This window comes from Phoenix dactylifera, chromosome 1 (genome assembly GCF_051530095.1).
Source record: "Phoenix dactylifera cultivar Ajwa chromosome 1, Ajwa_hap1_PhDact_Kaust_v1.1, whole genome shotgun sequence".
In the NCBI taxonomy this organism is placed as follows: domain Eukaryota; kingdom Viridiplantae; phylum Streptophyta; class Magnoliopsida; order Arecales; family Arecaceae; genus Phoenix; species Phoenix dactylifera.
The window spans coordinates 54,298,966-54,313,207 of record NC_143190.1 but is presented as its reverse complement, the minus strand read 5'-3'; the positions used below and the strand labels follow the sequence as shown (position 1 = coordinate 54,313,207).

General features: G+C 36.8%; 2 protein-coding genes across 4 annotated transcripts; one reads left to right on the top strand and one right to left on the bottom strand.

Moving 5' to 3' along the window:
• Positions 1-649: 649 nt before the first annotated feature.
• Positions 650-8,802, bottom strand: LOC103715577 (uncharacterized). 3 transcript variants are annotated; one of them, XM_088706396.2, is made up of 11 exons: positions 8,685-8,735; positions 8,120-8,181; positions 6,271-6,343; positions 6,097-6,196; positions 5,329-5,560; positions 4,498-4,602; positions 4,187-4,315; positions 2,931-2,980; positions 2,751-2,848; positions 1,465-1,749; positions 650-1,330 (listed from the first exon to the last, which is right to left on the bottom strand). In XM_088706396.2, the coding sequence occupies exons 2-11, from the start codon at positions 8,122-8,124 to the stop codon at positions 755-757; spliced, it is 1,653 nt and encodes a 550-aa protein (XP_088562522.1). In that variant the 5' UTR covers positions 8,125-8,181; positions 8,685-8,735; the 3' UTR covers positions 650-754. The 3 variants fall into 3 exon arrangements, with proteins under 3 accessions (XP_088562522.1, XP_038981401.2, XP_088562520.2); XM_039125473.3 differs by lacking the exon at positions 6,271-6,343 and having other exon boundaries at positions 8,685-8,802; XM_088706394.2 differs by lacking the exons at positions 6,271-6,343; positions 8,685-8,735 and adding an exon at positions 8,277-8,313.
• A 977-nt stretch (positions 8,803-9,779) lies between these two features.
• On the top strand, positions 9,780-12,841 carry LOC103715575 (uncharacterized). The gene is made up of 4 exons (XM_026807874.4): positions 9,780-9,940; positions 10,916-11,004; positions 11,165-11,262; positions 12,499-12,841. The coding sequence occupies exons 1-4, from the start codon at positions 9,931-9,933 to the stop codon at positions 12,632-12,634; spliced, it is 333 nt and encodes a 110-aa protein (XP_026663675.1). The 5' UTR covers positions 9,780-9,930; the 3' UTR covers positions 12,635-12,841.
• The last annotated feature ends 1,401 nt before the right edge of the window (positions 12,842-14,242 follow it).

Sequence of the window (14,242 nt, the reverse complement as noted above, 5' to 3'; positions counted from 1 at the left end):
TCTTTAATTCTTTACATCAAATAATAATAGTTGGAGGATTTTTTTTGGAAAAAAATAAAAATATTTTGATTTCCGGCTCATGAGAATGTAACTTTTCCATATTTATCATAGGAAAGACTTTTTCATAAAATGTGAAAATTATATTTCTACAGGAATACAACTTTTTCGTCTCTTTTTTCTGAAAACTCCAATAAAAAAGAGACATCTCTTTATTTTTTCGTTCGTCACATTTTTTTTCTCTTTTTTTCTACGAATCAAACAAGCTCTACAAAAACATGATTCACCATCCACACTGCATGGAAGGATCTTAAAGTTCACATGGCTATAGAATATACACTTCATGGACTTGATTCACCATCCACGTCTCATGTCTGTGGAATGGGAAAAGGGATTGGGCATTTGCATAATAAATTCATGCACAATGGCAATAATTTTTTTGGCAGTAAGACAATAAAAAATTTCACAAACAATGATCGAACAAATTAACTGCCCTTGAAAAAAAAAGATCGGTCAAGATTCAAGAAATGAAAACCGCAGAATTTTGGATGAATAGTTTCGCTCTGAGTCAAATTTTACTTTAATGGACATTATTGGATGCAGTTTTCCAGAATAGTTTCTTAAACTTTTGGCGACAAAAAAAGAGGGCGGCTGCACATGTAGAGATATTTTATAAAAGATACCATAACCCATGAGTTTTGCCAACTTTGCTAAAAAATGGAGCAAAAAAAAAAAAAAACATATAAACATTTCGCCCCTACAAGTGCATACTCTCCATTTCATGATGCGTACCATTTATGCATGCATCTCTTGTAGGCCACGTAGCGTCCACAATTACTTGCTTCTTCCTTCCAATCTCCACAAGCATGGTCAGAAGAGCTTCACACATCTCACTGGCATCAGCTTCAAGCTGGTCCTTCTTCAGAGAGGCCTGCACCATCCATGTGTGATCCAGCTTCCTATCTGGCCTCACAACTACCGATCCTGGCACCTCAGCATCACAACGTGCCACTAACCCATCACTCTTCTCTCCATAACGTAGCCTTAGGTGCAATGCGCTGACCGCCATGGCAGCAGCTAGAGGGACGACAACAGGCACCTTTCGGCCAGCTTGCCCTGAGTGGATCTCATCGAACTCGGAGAAGAAGTGAGGAAGGGGAAGCCATGGTAGCTCGGCATGGGCGATGAGGGACATTGTGGCCAGAACACCAGGAGCCACACTAGCTTCTGTGTGAAAGGAGATCAGCGGGATTTGCTCTGAAGGAAGCCTGTGGTTGGTAATCAAGTCCTTCCGCTTTTCATATGTGAGATCCTCAAGAGCCCTTATATCACCCTGCAGCAAATTTCATGCATTACACTTCAAGATGTGGTACTGAATACTCAAGTTATTAACACTACCCGGTCTTGATGCTAACAATGTTAAGTTCAGGAAGATGTATGAATTGTATAAATGTAAGTAAGAAGTACCTTGATCAATTTGCATATAATGAACTCCATAATCCTCCGGGCTTCCTTGTCGGCAATCTGGCCTTCACGCAGGATATCTGAAGCAAGGGGGCTGCCACCATACGGGCTCTGAACTAGTGCAAGACCAGCAACCTTTTCTTTCAGGTCAGACCAGTACAAGGACAATGCTGCTGCAGCATCAACCCCGCCTTTGCTGTGCCCAAGAAGTAGCACATGCTTTCCAGATCCCCAGTAGAGCTCCTCAATATATTGCTTCAGTTCCCACGCATTTTTCTCCACTGATGCCTGAAGACTTAAATCAAGCAAAATGATCGAATATCTAATATAGCTTCTGTTACTCATATTCATGCAAAGCTGAATTTGTTGGACAGGTTGGATGTGCTAACTAGCTCAGATTCAATGCCGACCAACATAGAGCATAATATGTCTTAGATAATATAACTCTTTACGCCATCGGGCACTCGATAACGTAATTATTTTTGTAATAGATGATACAATGATGCATCGGTTGGCAAGATCAATTATTGGACATCATCTACTTTCCGAGGTAAAGTTTGCAATTAACATCAACAAGATCAAGACTTTTGGGTTGAGTTCGGTAAGCAATTTTAAAGTAAGAACTGATTATAAAAGGGAAGGTCGGGTATTCAGAATTTCAATGAGGCAAGGCATAGGGTCAAGCTTCTCATATGGTCCCGAATAATACAAATGCTGGGAGAAAAAAAAGCCAGATATAGGGTATAAGTATCACATTCGGGCTTGGTTACTGTAACAATTATCAGAAAGCAAATAGCAGTTATATTGTTTTTGATATGTGCACAAGTTCTGAAGGAAATGTATTGAAGCCGGCCTGCTTAAAAGCAGAAAGAAATACCATGTCTCAATTTTTGATGGAAAGTCAAGTGTACAATTACCTATCCTAAAGATCCTAAGCTTGCATGTGGGTCCATAAATAGCTTCATCAGAAAATAAATACAGTAGAATCCCTTCCTTTGCAACAGTAGTGGTACATAATGAACGCTATGCTCATGCCCTATAATGTAAGCTACAATTTTACACCTACAGATGAACCTCCATAAGTGATGCTTGTCATTTAACCTGTAGAACCTCATCAATGACACCGAAATGTTTTGCAAAAGCTTACAAAGCAAGAAAGAAATTGAACTCCTAAAAGTAATGTTAGATTTTGGTAGGTAAATTAGATGCACAATTGCCAATGTGGTAAGGTGAGGAATTTTAATGTTTACATAAATAATCTAGGCCAGTTGAGTGATAGTCGCAGTTACCTCACTATGAATCTTGGCAATATGACAGGTTAGACCCATCTTCGAAAAGAATCTTTTTGTCCTCACAAAATATAAGGGACTATGGTTGCTAAAAAGGCCTGCCAAAAAACCAGTTAGGTCATCATACAAATATCAAAACATATAATTATGAAAGGTGAATACCAACAAATAAAACCTCACCAGGAATTAATAAATAAACCAGAGTGTTGGGCAGACAATGTATGCCATTTCTGGAAAAGCAATGACATCATTAACATCTACATTTATGAAACTGTGTCACTATAATTGTGTCAGGAATCTGACTGATTGAAACTGAAGTTTCCTTCTTTTACCTGTAAATAATTATTATTCCTGTAAAAATATGACAAACCACAAAGCAACTATTGCCTTATTTACCATCAGTTCTATCATGTTTCACATGAATGAAATCCCAAAAAACAGCCCCATTATTGTACATACTTCCAGTGAAAATAATTATTATACTTCACCCAGCAGCTTTTGACCACATTTAAGCTGTTACAACTATAGCAGCTGTTGTCTCTTGCAAATGTTCTTGCCCAAGTTCAGATATACTACTTCCTTTTTCCATTATTTTTTGTTATACTGTGTATTTGATACAAGAGAATCGAGAATGTTGCCAGGACTTTCAAAGCAATGTGACTGCAACATGATATTTGGGACATACCAAGTTATGTACAATCCCTCCTACTTTTGCAAAACAGTCCATTTTACAGGTAGTCCTAGATTATCTGAATTCATATTTGAAGGTAAGCTAGCATCTCCATTAAACAAGTATAAACTTTTAGGCGCTATGGCACTAGTCATTGCTCAAATTGCTCCACACTATCATAGATTTGAAGCATAGATTTAATTGGCTTGTAAAAGGTTCTCATGATTCACACCTTAACTATAAATTGTTTGCCTATAAACCAAAAAGTACTGCAAAAATCCTAAGATGATATATCAGGATATATATAACCAAAATTTCAGATAAGATTGCATTTTCATTCTTCTCTTATAAAGCATATCATAAAGTATTTCTTTTACTCCTCTGAATGGGGAAACTCTGATCTTATAATGATATCAGGTTCTGAACATCTTCTGGATGAGAGAAAGATCCTCTCGCAGCTAAACATGGTGACAATAGGAAGGTTTTCTTTACAATGTCCCTTGTATTCTTTTACACTCATAACAATATGAATGCCGGTCATGCTCAAATTTATTAAACAGATAGTGGAAATAAATTAGGCAAAACAGGCCTCTATGCTTTTCCAGTTCAGATAAAGGAGGCAACAAAGAAATTAAGAGAACATGTATCCGATCATATCCAGCCTAGAAAAAAAATGAATTATAAAGTTGCATATCAGATCAGAGTAGCATTAGTTATTTGCAGAAAAGGCCGAATTGAATTTTTCAATCTGGCAACAAAAAGATACCTTATATCATGGAGCAGCTCCATGAATCGAGTAGTGCCATCTTCCATGGGGGGTAATCCTTCAGTTCTCTGCAACCACCCAATATCCTCAGAAGATCCCTGCAATGTTATCCTCATACGGCATATGATTCTATGGCACAAAAAGCAACAAAATACTGTGAGGCTACACAAGTAAATAGATGAGATATTATAATGCATGAATGTACATATGTTCTGAAGGCCAGATTTTATCATAAAGAGATGCCCAAAGATTACAGAATTGCGGTGGTTGCATAGCACCACTTGAACATATATGTAAAGTAATTTTCTTACCCCTGCAGCTGCATGTGAATCTCTCTAATATAGATTCTGGAACATCTCAGAAAAGTAGATACCAAGCTACATCCCACTCTGAGGCCATACAATGGGAACATCAACCTAGACCAATATTCAACAATATGCATTAGAAATTCCATTATGAAAAGTAATTACAAGGCAGGTTTCTACAAAATGTCCCCTTGCCCACAAAAATAGAAGCCCGACCCCGGGGGGGTGTGCGAAGGGTTGGATCCCCGTCAAATGGTGTTTCCCCAAGGAAAAAAAAAAAAGTAATGTGAGATATGAGCTACGCATAAAGACAGATCGTTCATGGAAAACAAGAGGTCTGCCTATCAAGAGGGAACTAACTGAAATTCTTCCAGAACAATCAGGACAAATGTGATAGATGATGTGCATATATTGCTTGATCCAAATAATAAACAAATAAAACTGGGCATGATATAGATATATTAACGGTGCACTACACATAACCTAAATATCCAAATTCTCATATACCTGGTTCTTTCTCCTTAAATCATAGTTGGGAAGCCAATTGACCAAATAAACTTAATTCCTCTCGTATTATCTTATCTCATTTCGGTACCTTCTGATCTAACATCCTTCCTTCTTCATATGGCATTATTGCAAGCTATCTAGGACTGAGAGGACAATGCTATAAATAAATATAAGGTTCTACAATAATAACTCATTTTACAATATGAATTTCTACTTCATGGAGGAGAAATTGCAATCAGAAGTCTTGAAAAAAAGTATTATAAAAGGACATGAACTAAATCTTATAAGTGGATCTCACAAGTAAAATTAACAATCAAGAGAAAGTTATACCCTTGATAAATAATTGACTGGACGTTCCTTAATCCAACAATTCCAGAATTTCTATATGCATAATTGTTTTTCTTTTGGCTTATGAACTGCCTTTCAGATTCCAGAATATGTGCTCTGGTTTCCAAAGGATTAAAACACATTGAGCCATCCCCAAGGGAAGACTGATTCCATCTGGAAAATGAAGCTTCAGAATCTCGTGAGACTCTTTCAACATCTCTGAACACAAGATACTCTGAAAAAGAAAATTATATTAGACAATTTCAGGACAAAAGCTTATGCTGAAGAATTTCTAGGGTACATCAAGTAGTATGGATACAATGCCCCTAAAAAACTAATAATAGAAAGCTACTAAAATGAGCATCACTATGACAAAAACAAGGCAGTTTCTAATATGTTCAATGCCAATGAAACTACACCGCTTATATAAGGAATCAGAATCAGCTTAAATAAGACATTTGAACACACTAGAATAAGTCATAATAAATAATTGATTTTGGTTCCTGATAAAGGAGGTAATGTTACCTTATTAAACAAACCATAATTCAAAAGCTTATCATATTCTTATCTATCAAGAACATGGTAAAAGCACCAGCACCAATCGCTTTAAAGGCAAAGCAAGGCTTATAAATTTTTTTGAACAAATAGTTTATAAGTCAGAATAAATCATCTTAATTTTTCAAAAATGATGCCCACATAAATAATAGAAAATGATGTAAAGATATAATAGAAGACATTGATTTATCATTACATATAGAAAAAAAAACTCACCAATAAATTGGATGAATCGGCGAGTTATATATGAACTCAATTTTAGAAGTCGAATAAAATAATCATCCATTTCTGTGCTCCTTGAAATATCACTTTCAACCTAATAACAAGGAACATATTAAACATCCATCAATTCTGAAGACTAACTAAAAATAAAACGACATGCCCACCCACCTGCATGCATGTAACACATGCTTCCACAAATATACACAGACACACCCATATGCACATAAAACAACCTGCCAGACTGCACGCATGCAAGTGCACACACATAAATATATGTGAAATTCCAAATACAAGCCATCAAGGATGCAGGGGAGACAAGTAATGACTTTCTTCCAGCAAACCACTATCAAGTTCTTCATATGTGGATAACTCATTAAGATAGAATGCAAATGTGTCATTTATGGAGGAAAAAGAAGATAAGTTTGTTGGTAAACTTGAAGCACCTGGACAGAGGTTTGATAAGAATATGGGGTGGAAGAGAGAGAATTTCTGCTCCAAGGAACACCTTGGTTAAAGCGATTGTGACAAATTTACCAATTTATTACATGCCTATCTTTAATACGCTTGCTTCTTTTCTGGCTCAATTGATTTCCATATGGTTTGATTTCTTAATAAGGGAAAGCAGGGATATGAGTAATAGAAAAGGATTTCAACTCAACAACAAGGACATAATCTCAGGCTGTGAGGGATTAGGTAAGTGGATGCTTAGGCCAAGGTCAATAAGTAAAAAAAGAACCAAATAGAGTTGATAGAAGGCAATCCTACAATACCAAAGATCACTGGATGAAAGAAATGTAACATCAGGCCTAAGAATTCTAACACTAACACCATGATCAAAATGGTGTTAATGTTTCATGGGAGAAGCCAAGCATAGGGTGGACTGGTGGAGGCAGCTACAGAGTTTCATTTCGAAAATGTATGTTGGGGGTGGAGTGTCTTAAACTTCTGAAAATTCCATAGGCTCTAAAATTTAATCTGTATTTTTTTGTTGAATAACTTCGAAAAAGGACGTGGAAGCGGGGTTTTTCTTTTGGGGGTGGGGGAGGGATCTTCTACTGCTTTTTTAGATAGATTCAACCTTCACAAAGGATAAGCTAAAGAGGCTAGTCATTTTTTCTTTCCTTTTTCCGGATAAAACAAGAAGCTAGTCACCTTTTAACCGTTAACAATCTTAATTATGAGAAATTTTGACAGAGAAGTTGATAATGATTGGGTGTGTAGATGGAAGACTGCCAAATCCCTTGACATGGATTTCTTTAAAATGGGACAACATTTACTTGTTAAATGTGGAGGTGCGGTAGCAAGAATACGACAAAATTTCAAGCCTTTGTATGGATAGCTGATGCTGGGTAGGATCCTGACCAGTGACAACTCTGCCAGGAAGCGAACATAAAGATGCACCCTCTATTTTTCTGAATAAAGAACAGTTGACTGCTAGATGTTTCATTAAAGTTTTACTCAGCACATCTAAATGTGCCTTCATTGTGAAACTAAAATATATATAAGAGTAGATAGAAATGTAAAAGGGAAAATCCTTGCATCTAATGATAAAATAGGGAGACTAGAAAGAGAGGAGTAGATGATTTCTGGAAAAAGGAATTAGAGGTCAAAAATTATATACAAAGGAAAACCAGAGTCTTTATCTATCTGCAATGAAGTCTTCCATTTTCTACAGATAGAGTTATGCAAAACTTTTCGGTGTTTGTGCATGTGTCTATGCATGGTATTGTTGCAGTTTGCTTCCTCGACTAACCGCATAACCTGTTCAGAGAGAGTTCCATCCGATTTTGATTTTTAACTTTTGCTCATTCTAGATTTCTGTTATGAAAACGATAGAAGCACCCCCAAACTTCCAATCCTGTTGCATTTTATCTGATATTCCTAATATCTACAAAATTGCAACGAAACCCTGCCAAGATTTCCCAAAATAGTAGTTGCCTGAAGTAATAATGGCGAACAGGTAATGGATGATCATAGAGACAATAAATCCAAGAGGAACTATGTAAGAGATACTCACTACATTTGAGACAGTGTTTATTTCTTCATCCTTGCAGGTTTCCTCCATTGATGCAGCGAAGCCTGAAAAAGGAAAAGGTATTACTAGCCCAAGCGAAAAGAAGTTCCAGCCAATCATCTTCTTGCAAATATTAGAGCATGTAACACAAAGAAATGACCTCTTCTATGGTGTCGTCCAGTCTTATCAAGGGAAAGAAATTCGAGTATGAAGAACTCAGAAAACAGAATTTATAAGGAAAGAAACAAAAAAAGAAGTCAGCGTCAGCAAGCATTCAAATCATTCTGAGAACGAAATAATCCCCAGTCTATGGGCATAAAGCAAACAAAAGGAGTTACAGTAAAAACCAAATCATGAATGCCATCAACCGTACGTAAGCTGAACCAACGAGAAACGCAAAACCCAGTTCAATAAGGATCGAAATACCAAACCTAAGCAGGGTTGAGAGCGAAAGGGAGCAATTGAAAGGGTGACAGAAAAAGGTCATTGACAACAAGTGTGATAACATTTTGGTTTTGGCTTTTTTTTTCTTAGAAAAAGTTGGCACAATAGACTTCAAGTAACGAACCATTAAGAAGAGAAGCTCCGTTGCCTCGTAGAAAGGTTCAAGTCCGAGGCCAAGAAGGAGAGCAGGAGAGGAAGAAAATAAAAAGAGGACATCGTTATCTTATCCAGTTGCCATCATGGGAATTGTAGGCCCCAAAACTCTCTAGACAAGATGGGAGGGAATTTTTTTGTCTACATGCTTCACAAGAAATGCTTCGAGACCCAATTGTGATACCAAAAACTCGTTATACTGACGTGTCGCCAGACTATTTGGTGCCTAATACCACTATCCATGAATGGAATTGAGCCACCTCTCGCATACAATGCCACTCTCATCGCCAAACGTCGAGGTCCACATCGCATCTCAACAACGCGATCCCATTTGGTACCAGAATTGGGCCCCATAGCTTTATTTTTCTTTTCATCGCTCCGCCCTTCGACATTGCGAAATGAGCCTTTCGGATCAGAAGCATGAAAGGCGACTTTTTCAGGAACGGAATTCTGACCTTTCTGTTGTCGGGAAGTGGATGGAGTCTAAGCGGTCGCCAGTTTTCTGGGAGTGCTTCAGACGCAAAATTTTCTTTAAATGAATTGGTTGATGGTCGCGTAAGCTACATACTAGAAGATTTTGTTTGAATTTATAATGTTTTTCGCACAGAGCTCGTTTGATTCATGAGAAATTTTTTGCCTCGTTGAAATGCATTTTCTAGAAAATTGAATGGGTGTTTTATTTTCCTTGTTTAGTCTAAAGACTTCTTGGACCCCAAAAAAGAAATCTTGAATTGGGATGGCAGCGCAATCAAATAGAATCAAGAACTATTCTTGATTTTTTAACGGCGTTTCAGAGAAACAACCATTCTACAACTTCTGAAGAAATTTTATTAAGAAATCAAAAGTCCACGAGGACCACGACCACCAGATCGAACGCCGGAGGGAATAATGGACGAAAGGGAGAGAATAAGGGAGAAGAGAAGCGAGGGGTCACCCCAAATTAAGCGTGTAGATGATCGGTTAGTATCAACTGGTGAACGAGTACAATCACCGTTAATTTATGTTTCGACGGCTAAAACATATTCTTTATTATTTTATTATTTTCTACTTGGGTAAAAATTTTTAGGTATCGAATCAGTGCTCCCTGAGAAACCTCGAGCCTCTCCTAGCTTTCCGCCGCCCTGTCGCCGGGGCGTGTTACCTTCGCCGCCGTGCCCGAGCTCGAGTTCGAGCTCAAGAAACCCTAGCACCTCTTCCTTCGTTGCTTCATACGGCAGATGAGCGCAGGTAGGTCTTTGTATTTTTTGTTTTCCCCTTGTGAAACTGTTATTTAGAATTCGTTCGACATTTAATTTCTGTTTGCCTCTATCTAGGAAACAATTCAATTCTCTGAAGAAAGGGGGAAAAGAAAGAAGAAGAAAATCTAGAAAATTTTTACAATTTTGTGATTGTTAGAGCATGAGATTGAGGTTCTTAAACTGTAAATTAGGTTATATTAAAGGTTTACATCTGATTCTTGTGAAAGAAATTCCATTTGCTGGTGCTTAGAAACAGTTCCTTCCCGTTTCCATCCAGGAATTTTCTTTTTTGCTTCACGTAATATAATTTGGTTTCATTTCTGAGAACTTTGATATAGTTTGCTCTACAGCCCTAGCATTGGATTATTGGGCTGCAGTTTCGGATGCCCTTTACTTCTAGAATTTTTTGATCAGTTATTTAGGTAGTGAACTTGATGAGCGCTGTATTGATACATTTGCAGAAGAAATGACACGAGGGAAATAAGTTTATCGCAACCATGCCTTGTACTAGTGTTTCTGGGGGTCTGGATATGGCGATACGCCATATGCGGCCATTATTCTATATGAAAATTTCTCATATTCTTTGATCTTTTGATCTTATCTACTTTGGTTACTTCCTCCCGAGTTGAGGCTGGTACACCAGTAGTGCTAAAAGAGTTTGTGAGATCTAGATTACTTAACTAATGGTGCCTTATATGGACCCAGATACAATTATTTACATGAGTTTGAACAGTCTGTATGTCACCATTGGTCCATTAGTTGGATTGCGGACTCTATGCTTTAGCAAGGATTTATGTCCACAATATTGATAGGAGTCATGCACCAGTCACAACCGATCTTCTTAATTTAGATTTTGAATTTTTTTTATTGAGCGTGTAATAAATTAGATTCTACAGAAGTATAATACGGGAAATAGAGGGTGCTGTGCTGTTTCTTTTTTAATTTTTGAAACGATTTTTGACAGGTGGGGCATTTGGTGGAAATAGAGGAGTAAAACCTGTACCCCCAGAAAAAGGTGTATTTCCTCTAGATCACTTGCATGAGTGTGACCAGGTAGTACAAATGTATCCTTTCTTTCTTTTTTTTTAATACTTTAATTTAACACCTGAGTTTTTATGGTGATGATGTTCTCATCTTTCTTCTTAGTAAAAGGTAGATTGAATGTTACTCTTCTACAAGAGAACTAAATTTACACTTTCACATTGTTGCATAGGAGAAGAAAGAATATATTGCCTGCCTCAAATCATCAGGCCACAAGTCAGAAAAATGTAGACGCTTCTCAAAGAAATACTTGGAATGCCGTATGGAAAGGTCTGCTTGCTGACCCTTGATTTATTTCTCTTAAATTGCATGGTCAATCTGCACATGCTAAGTTTTCCAGGATGGTAATTCTAGGGGGAAAAAAGAAACCCGAAGATAGAGTTGGTCTTCCATGAGCACTTACAGGCGTAACCATGGAAATTTATCTGTGATGTCAAAGGCTGTCTTAAAAAATATGCAAAATTAGACCTTTCCTTCTCTTCTCTCAATCCTTTTTTTTTTAAAAAAAAAGAAAAAAAAAGCTGCAGCATTGCTGAATATAAACTTGTTCTACCTATCTTAACATTTTATCATCAAATCTAAGCTTCTTAAGAATCAATTCAGGTCAACACTGGTCCCATTGCTAGTGTTGTTGAGATGAAGCAATATGAACAAGAGCATCAGTGTCATTACTAGTTTATCTTCCAAAATAGTTTGATATTAGGCTTGGCATTCTACTAACCAGGAATTTAAGTTCCAGCACGAGTAGTTGTACCAGCACTCGACTGGTGCTGATACAGTGAGTACCGGTATGGTATTCCGGTGCAGTATCTGGTGTTGATTAGGGGCTGTACTGTGTACTGCTTCCCTACTGGCTCCCTCTAGGGACTGGTAGCCTGGTACTTAAAACCATGCTACTAAAGTTACTAGGTCAAAGCTCCTCCCTGGGCTATCAAACAAATTGATGCAGATGCAGTCATCTCATAGAATGCTGCATTTTGTATGATCATGTTTTTACCATATTAGAAAACCAAATTGAACTTTCCTTTGTGGAATTACCATACTCATCCTCTGCTTCTCATGAAGCCTGAAGCTATTAACCATGTTAATGCAATAAAACGTATCTATAACTTTTGTTTTAACTATTTATTTATTTTCAGTGGTTAGGTTTGATTCAATCCCTAGGTTAAACAACAAAATCAGAAGGGTTAAAATGTTTGTTACATTGCTTGCTCGAACTATCTCCAATCTCATTTAATGCCTCCAATAACCAAATGCAGTTTTCTGATATGAAGGGTCCTTTTACTTTGCCGTATACTGCAGTTCCTGTATCTGTTAGGAGCTTCTAATGCTGCAAAGATTGATGTACATTTAGTTATTTCACGTTTGCATTTGAATTCTGGAGAAGTTTTGAACCCCCAACTCATTTCTGCTCATTGGAAAATTGGCAGTCAGAGAAATTTTTGTCTGTTCATTATACCTCCATAATCAGTATAATTTTAATTTAGATGTCTCCTTTTTTTTCAGAAACTTGATGGCAAAACAGGAAATGTCCGAGCTCGGATTTGGTAAGGAATTTGAACCAGATTCTTCTGAAGAGAGGAATGTAAAAATTGACAATCAACCCAGTTCCTTATCTGGGGAAAAGACAACAATTGCTTAAAGTTGCATCCTTACTACTGATTGAGTCTTTGCTTCAAAGGTTGCAGTACTTAGAAATGTTCAAAAATGATAATAATATGTATATAGAGATTATCGCCAAGGTTCTGCTACTTGTACTGAATCTTGGAGGGTTATAATGCCTGATTATGTCTCACATTTTGGAATTCATGCTTTTAAATTATATTTATAGTGTGATTTCATGACCAAAGTATATGCGATAAATTACGAAAAGGCATGCACATGCAAAAAAGTTTGAAACAGAACGTGTAAATGGGCACAGCAGAATGCTCGGTCATCTGTTCTGCATTAGCCTTCGATGATCTCTAACGTGCCTGTATCGCAAAATTTATTTATGTATCATGAAACAGTGATTAGTGCTGGTGTAAATAGATCCTTAATTCTTCTTCTTTAACTCTTAGCCTGCTATCCTAGCAGCTTAGTTGTTCTGTGCTTCAAATAAGAGAAATCTCAGCAGAAGTTCCAAGTACATTTTCAGATGCAACTTGTTTAAGATTAAGGGAGGTTAATTTCCATAAGGGTCATGTTCAGGTATTGATGTTGTCATGTGAAAAGATGAGCCTGTCAAGCTTTCTTATTATCCTAAGAAAAATTCCTTTTTGGATGTAAACCGCACTGCCCGTGCAGAAGCGGGCCGGACAATATCCATCTAGAATTATTTTTATATCCGAATCTATTTAGATATAGATAGAAATTTGAACATTCGACTAATATTTATATGCATATTTGTTAAGAAAAAATAGATATAAATATGGATAGGTAACTACTCAATCTGTTTCGGAATATTCGAGTACATTTGTAACCTTGTTTAGTTTTACATAGCATTCATAAACTATTAATAAAAATATGTAACCATATTGGCATGTTATTAAGTTAATTTATTATCTACTTAGTAATATTTTTGATTTTGTAGTCATAAAATTTAATTATCTAGTTTATTTCGTATTTATATCCATACTTTTAATATCTGATTTGTATCCATATTCATCGAATGTGAATATGAATTTTTGTATCCAACTAATATTTACATTCGTATCTATATTCGTCAAACAAAATAAATATGAATATGGATGTACTGGTATTTGATCCAGTTTCAGCTCTAATTATGTCTATTTTTTACTAGTAGCATTGAAAAGCTTTGTTTGATCTAGCATAACTGGTGGTCAAAATCTTTAATCAATGTTGTGGGTCGGTTCACCATCATATGACCTCCAGCCTTAAATTCTTGAAGCAAATAAGCTTGCATGCGGTTATCCTACAGTAGGTCATATCCTTGCAAATGCTTCCTGGAAATGACCAGTATCCTCTTTTTCTATCACACCTAGGCCTCATTGCTGGGAGAAATACTCGACTTGAACTTGGAATCTCTCCCATTTGGAGGACAGCTCTAACAACCTACTGCTATCAAATATAGTATTTTTAATGTTTTGCCTCCAGTTTCTTACATAAAAACACTACAAGATTTTTTGTGTTACACTGGATTGCTTTACTCAACCTCGTTCTTAATATCAGTATCATCATCATCATAATATCTAATGTCAACTTCAAACATGAGTTTCACTCCTTGCTATGTCATGGACAGCAATGTCGG

Bases quoted from the DNA above. Each gene is read 5' to 3' on its own strand.
- LOC103715577 (XM_088706396.2), bottom strand. The intron at 2,981-4,186 runs GTATCTTTTTGT...TTGCTTTTCCAG, and splicing joins GAGCTGCTCCATGATATAAG to AAATGGCATACATTGTCTGC. The intron at 1,331-1,464 runs GTACTTCTTACT...AATTTGCTGCAG, and splicing joins TTATATGCAAATTGATCAAG to GGTGATATAAGGGCTCTTGA.
- LOC103715575 (XM_026807874.4), top strand. The intron at 11,005-11,164 runs GTAGTACAAATG...ATTGTTGCATAG, and splicing joins ACTTGCATGAGTGTGACCAG to GAGAAGAAAGAATATATTGC. The intron at 11,263-12,498 runs GTCTGCTTGCTG...CTTTTTTTTCAG, and splicing joins TTGGAATGCCGTATGGAAAG to AAACTTGATGGCAAAACAGG.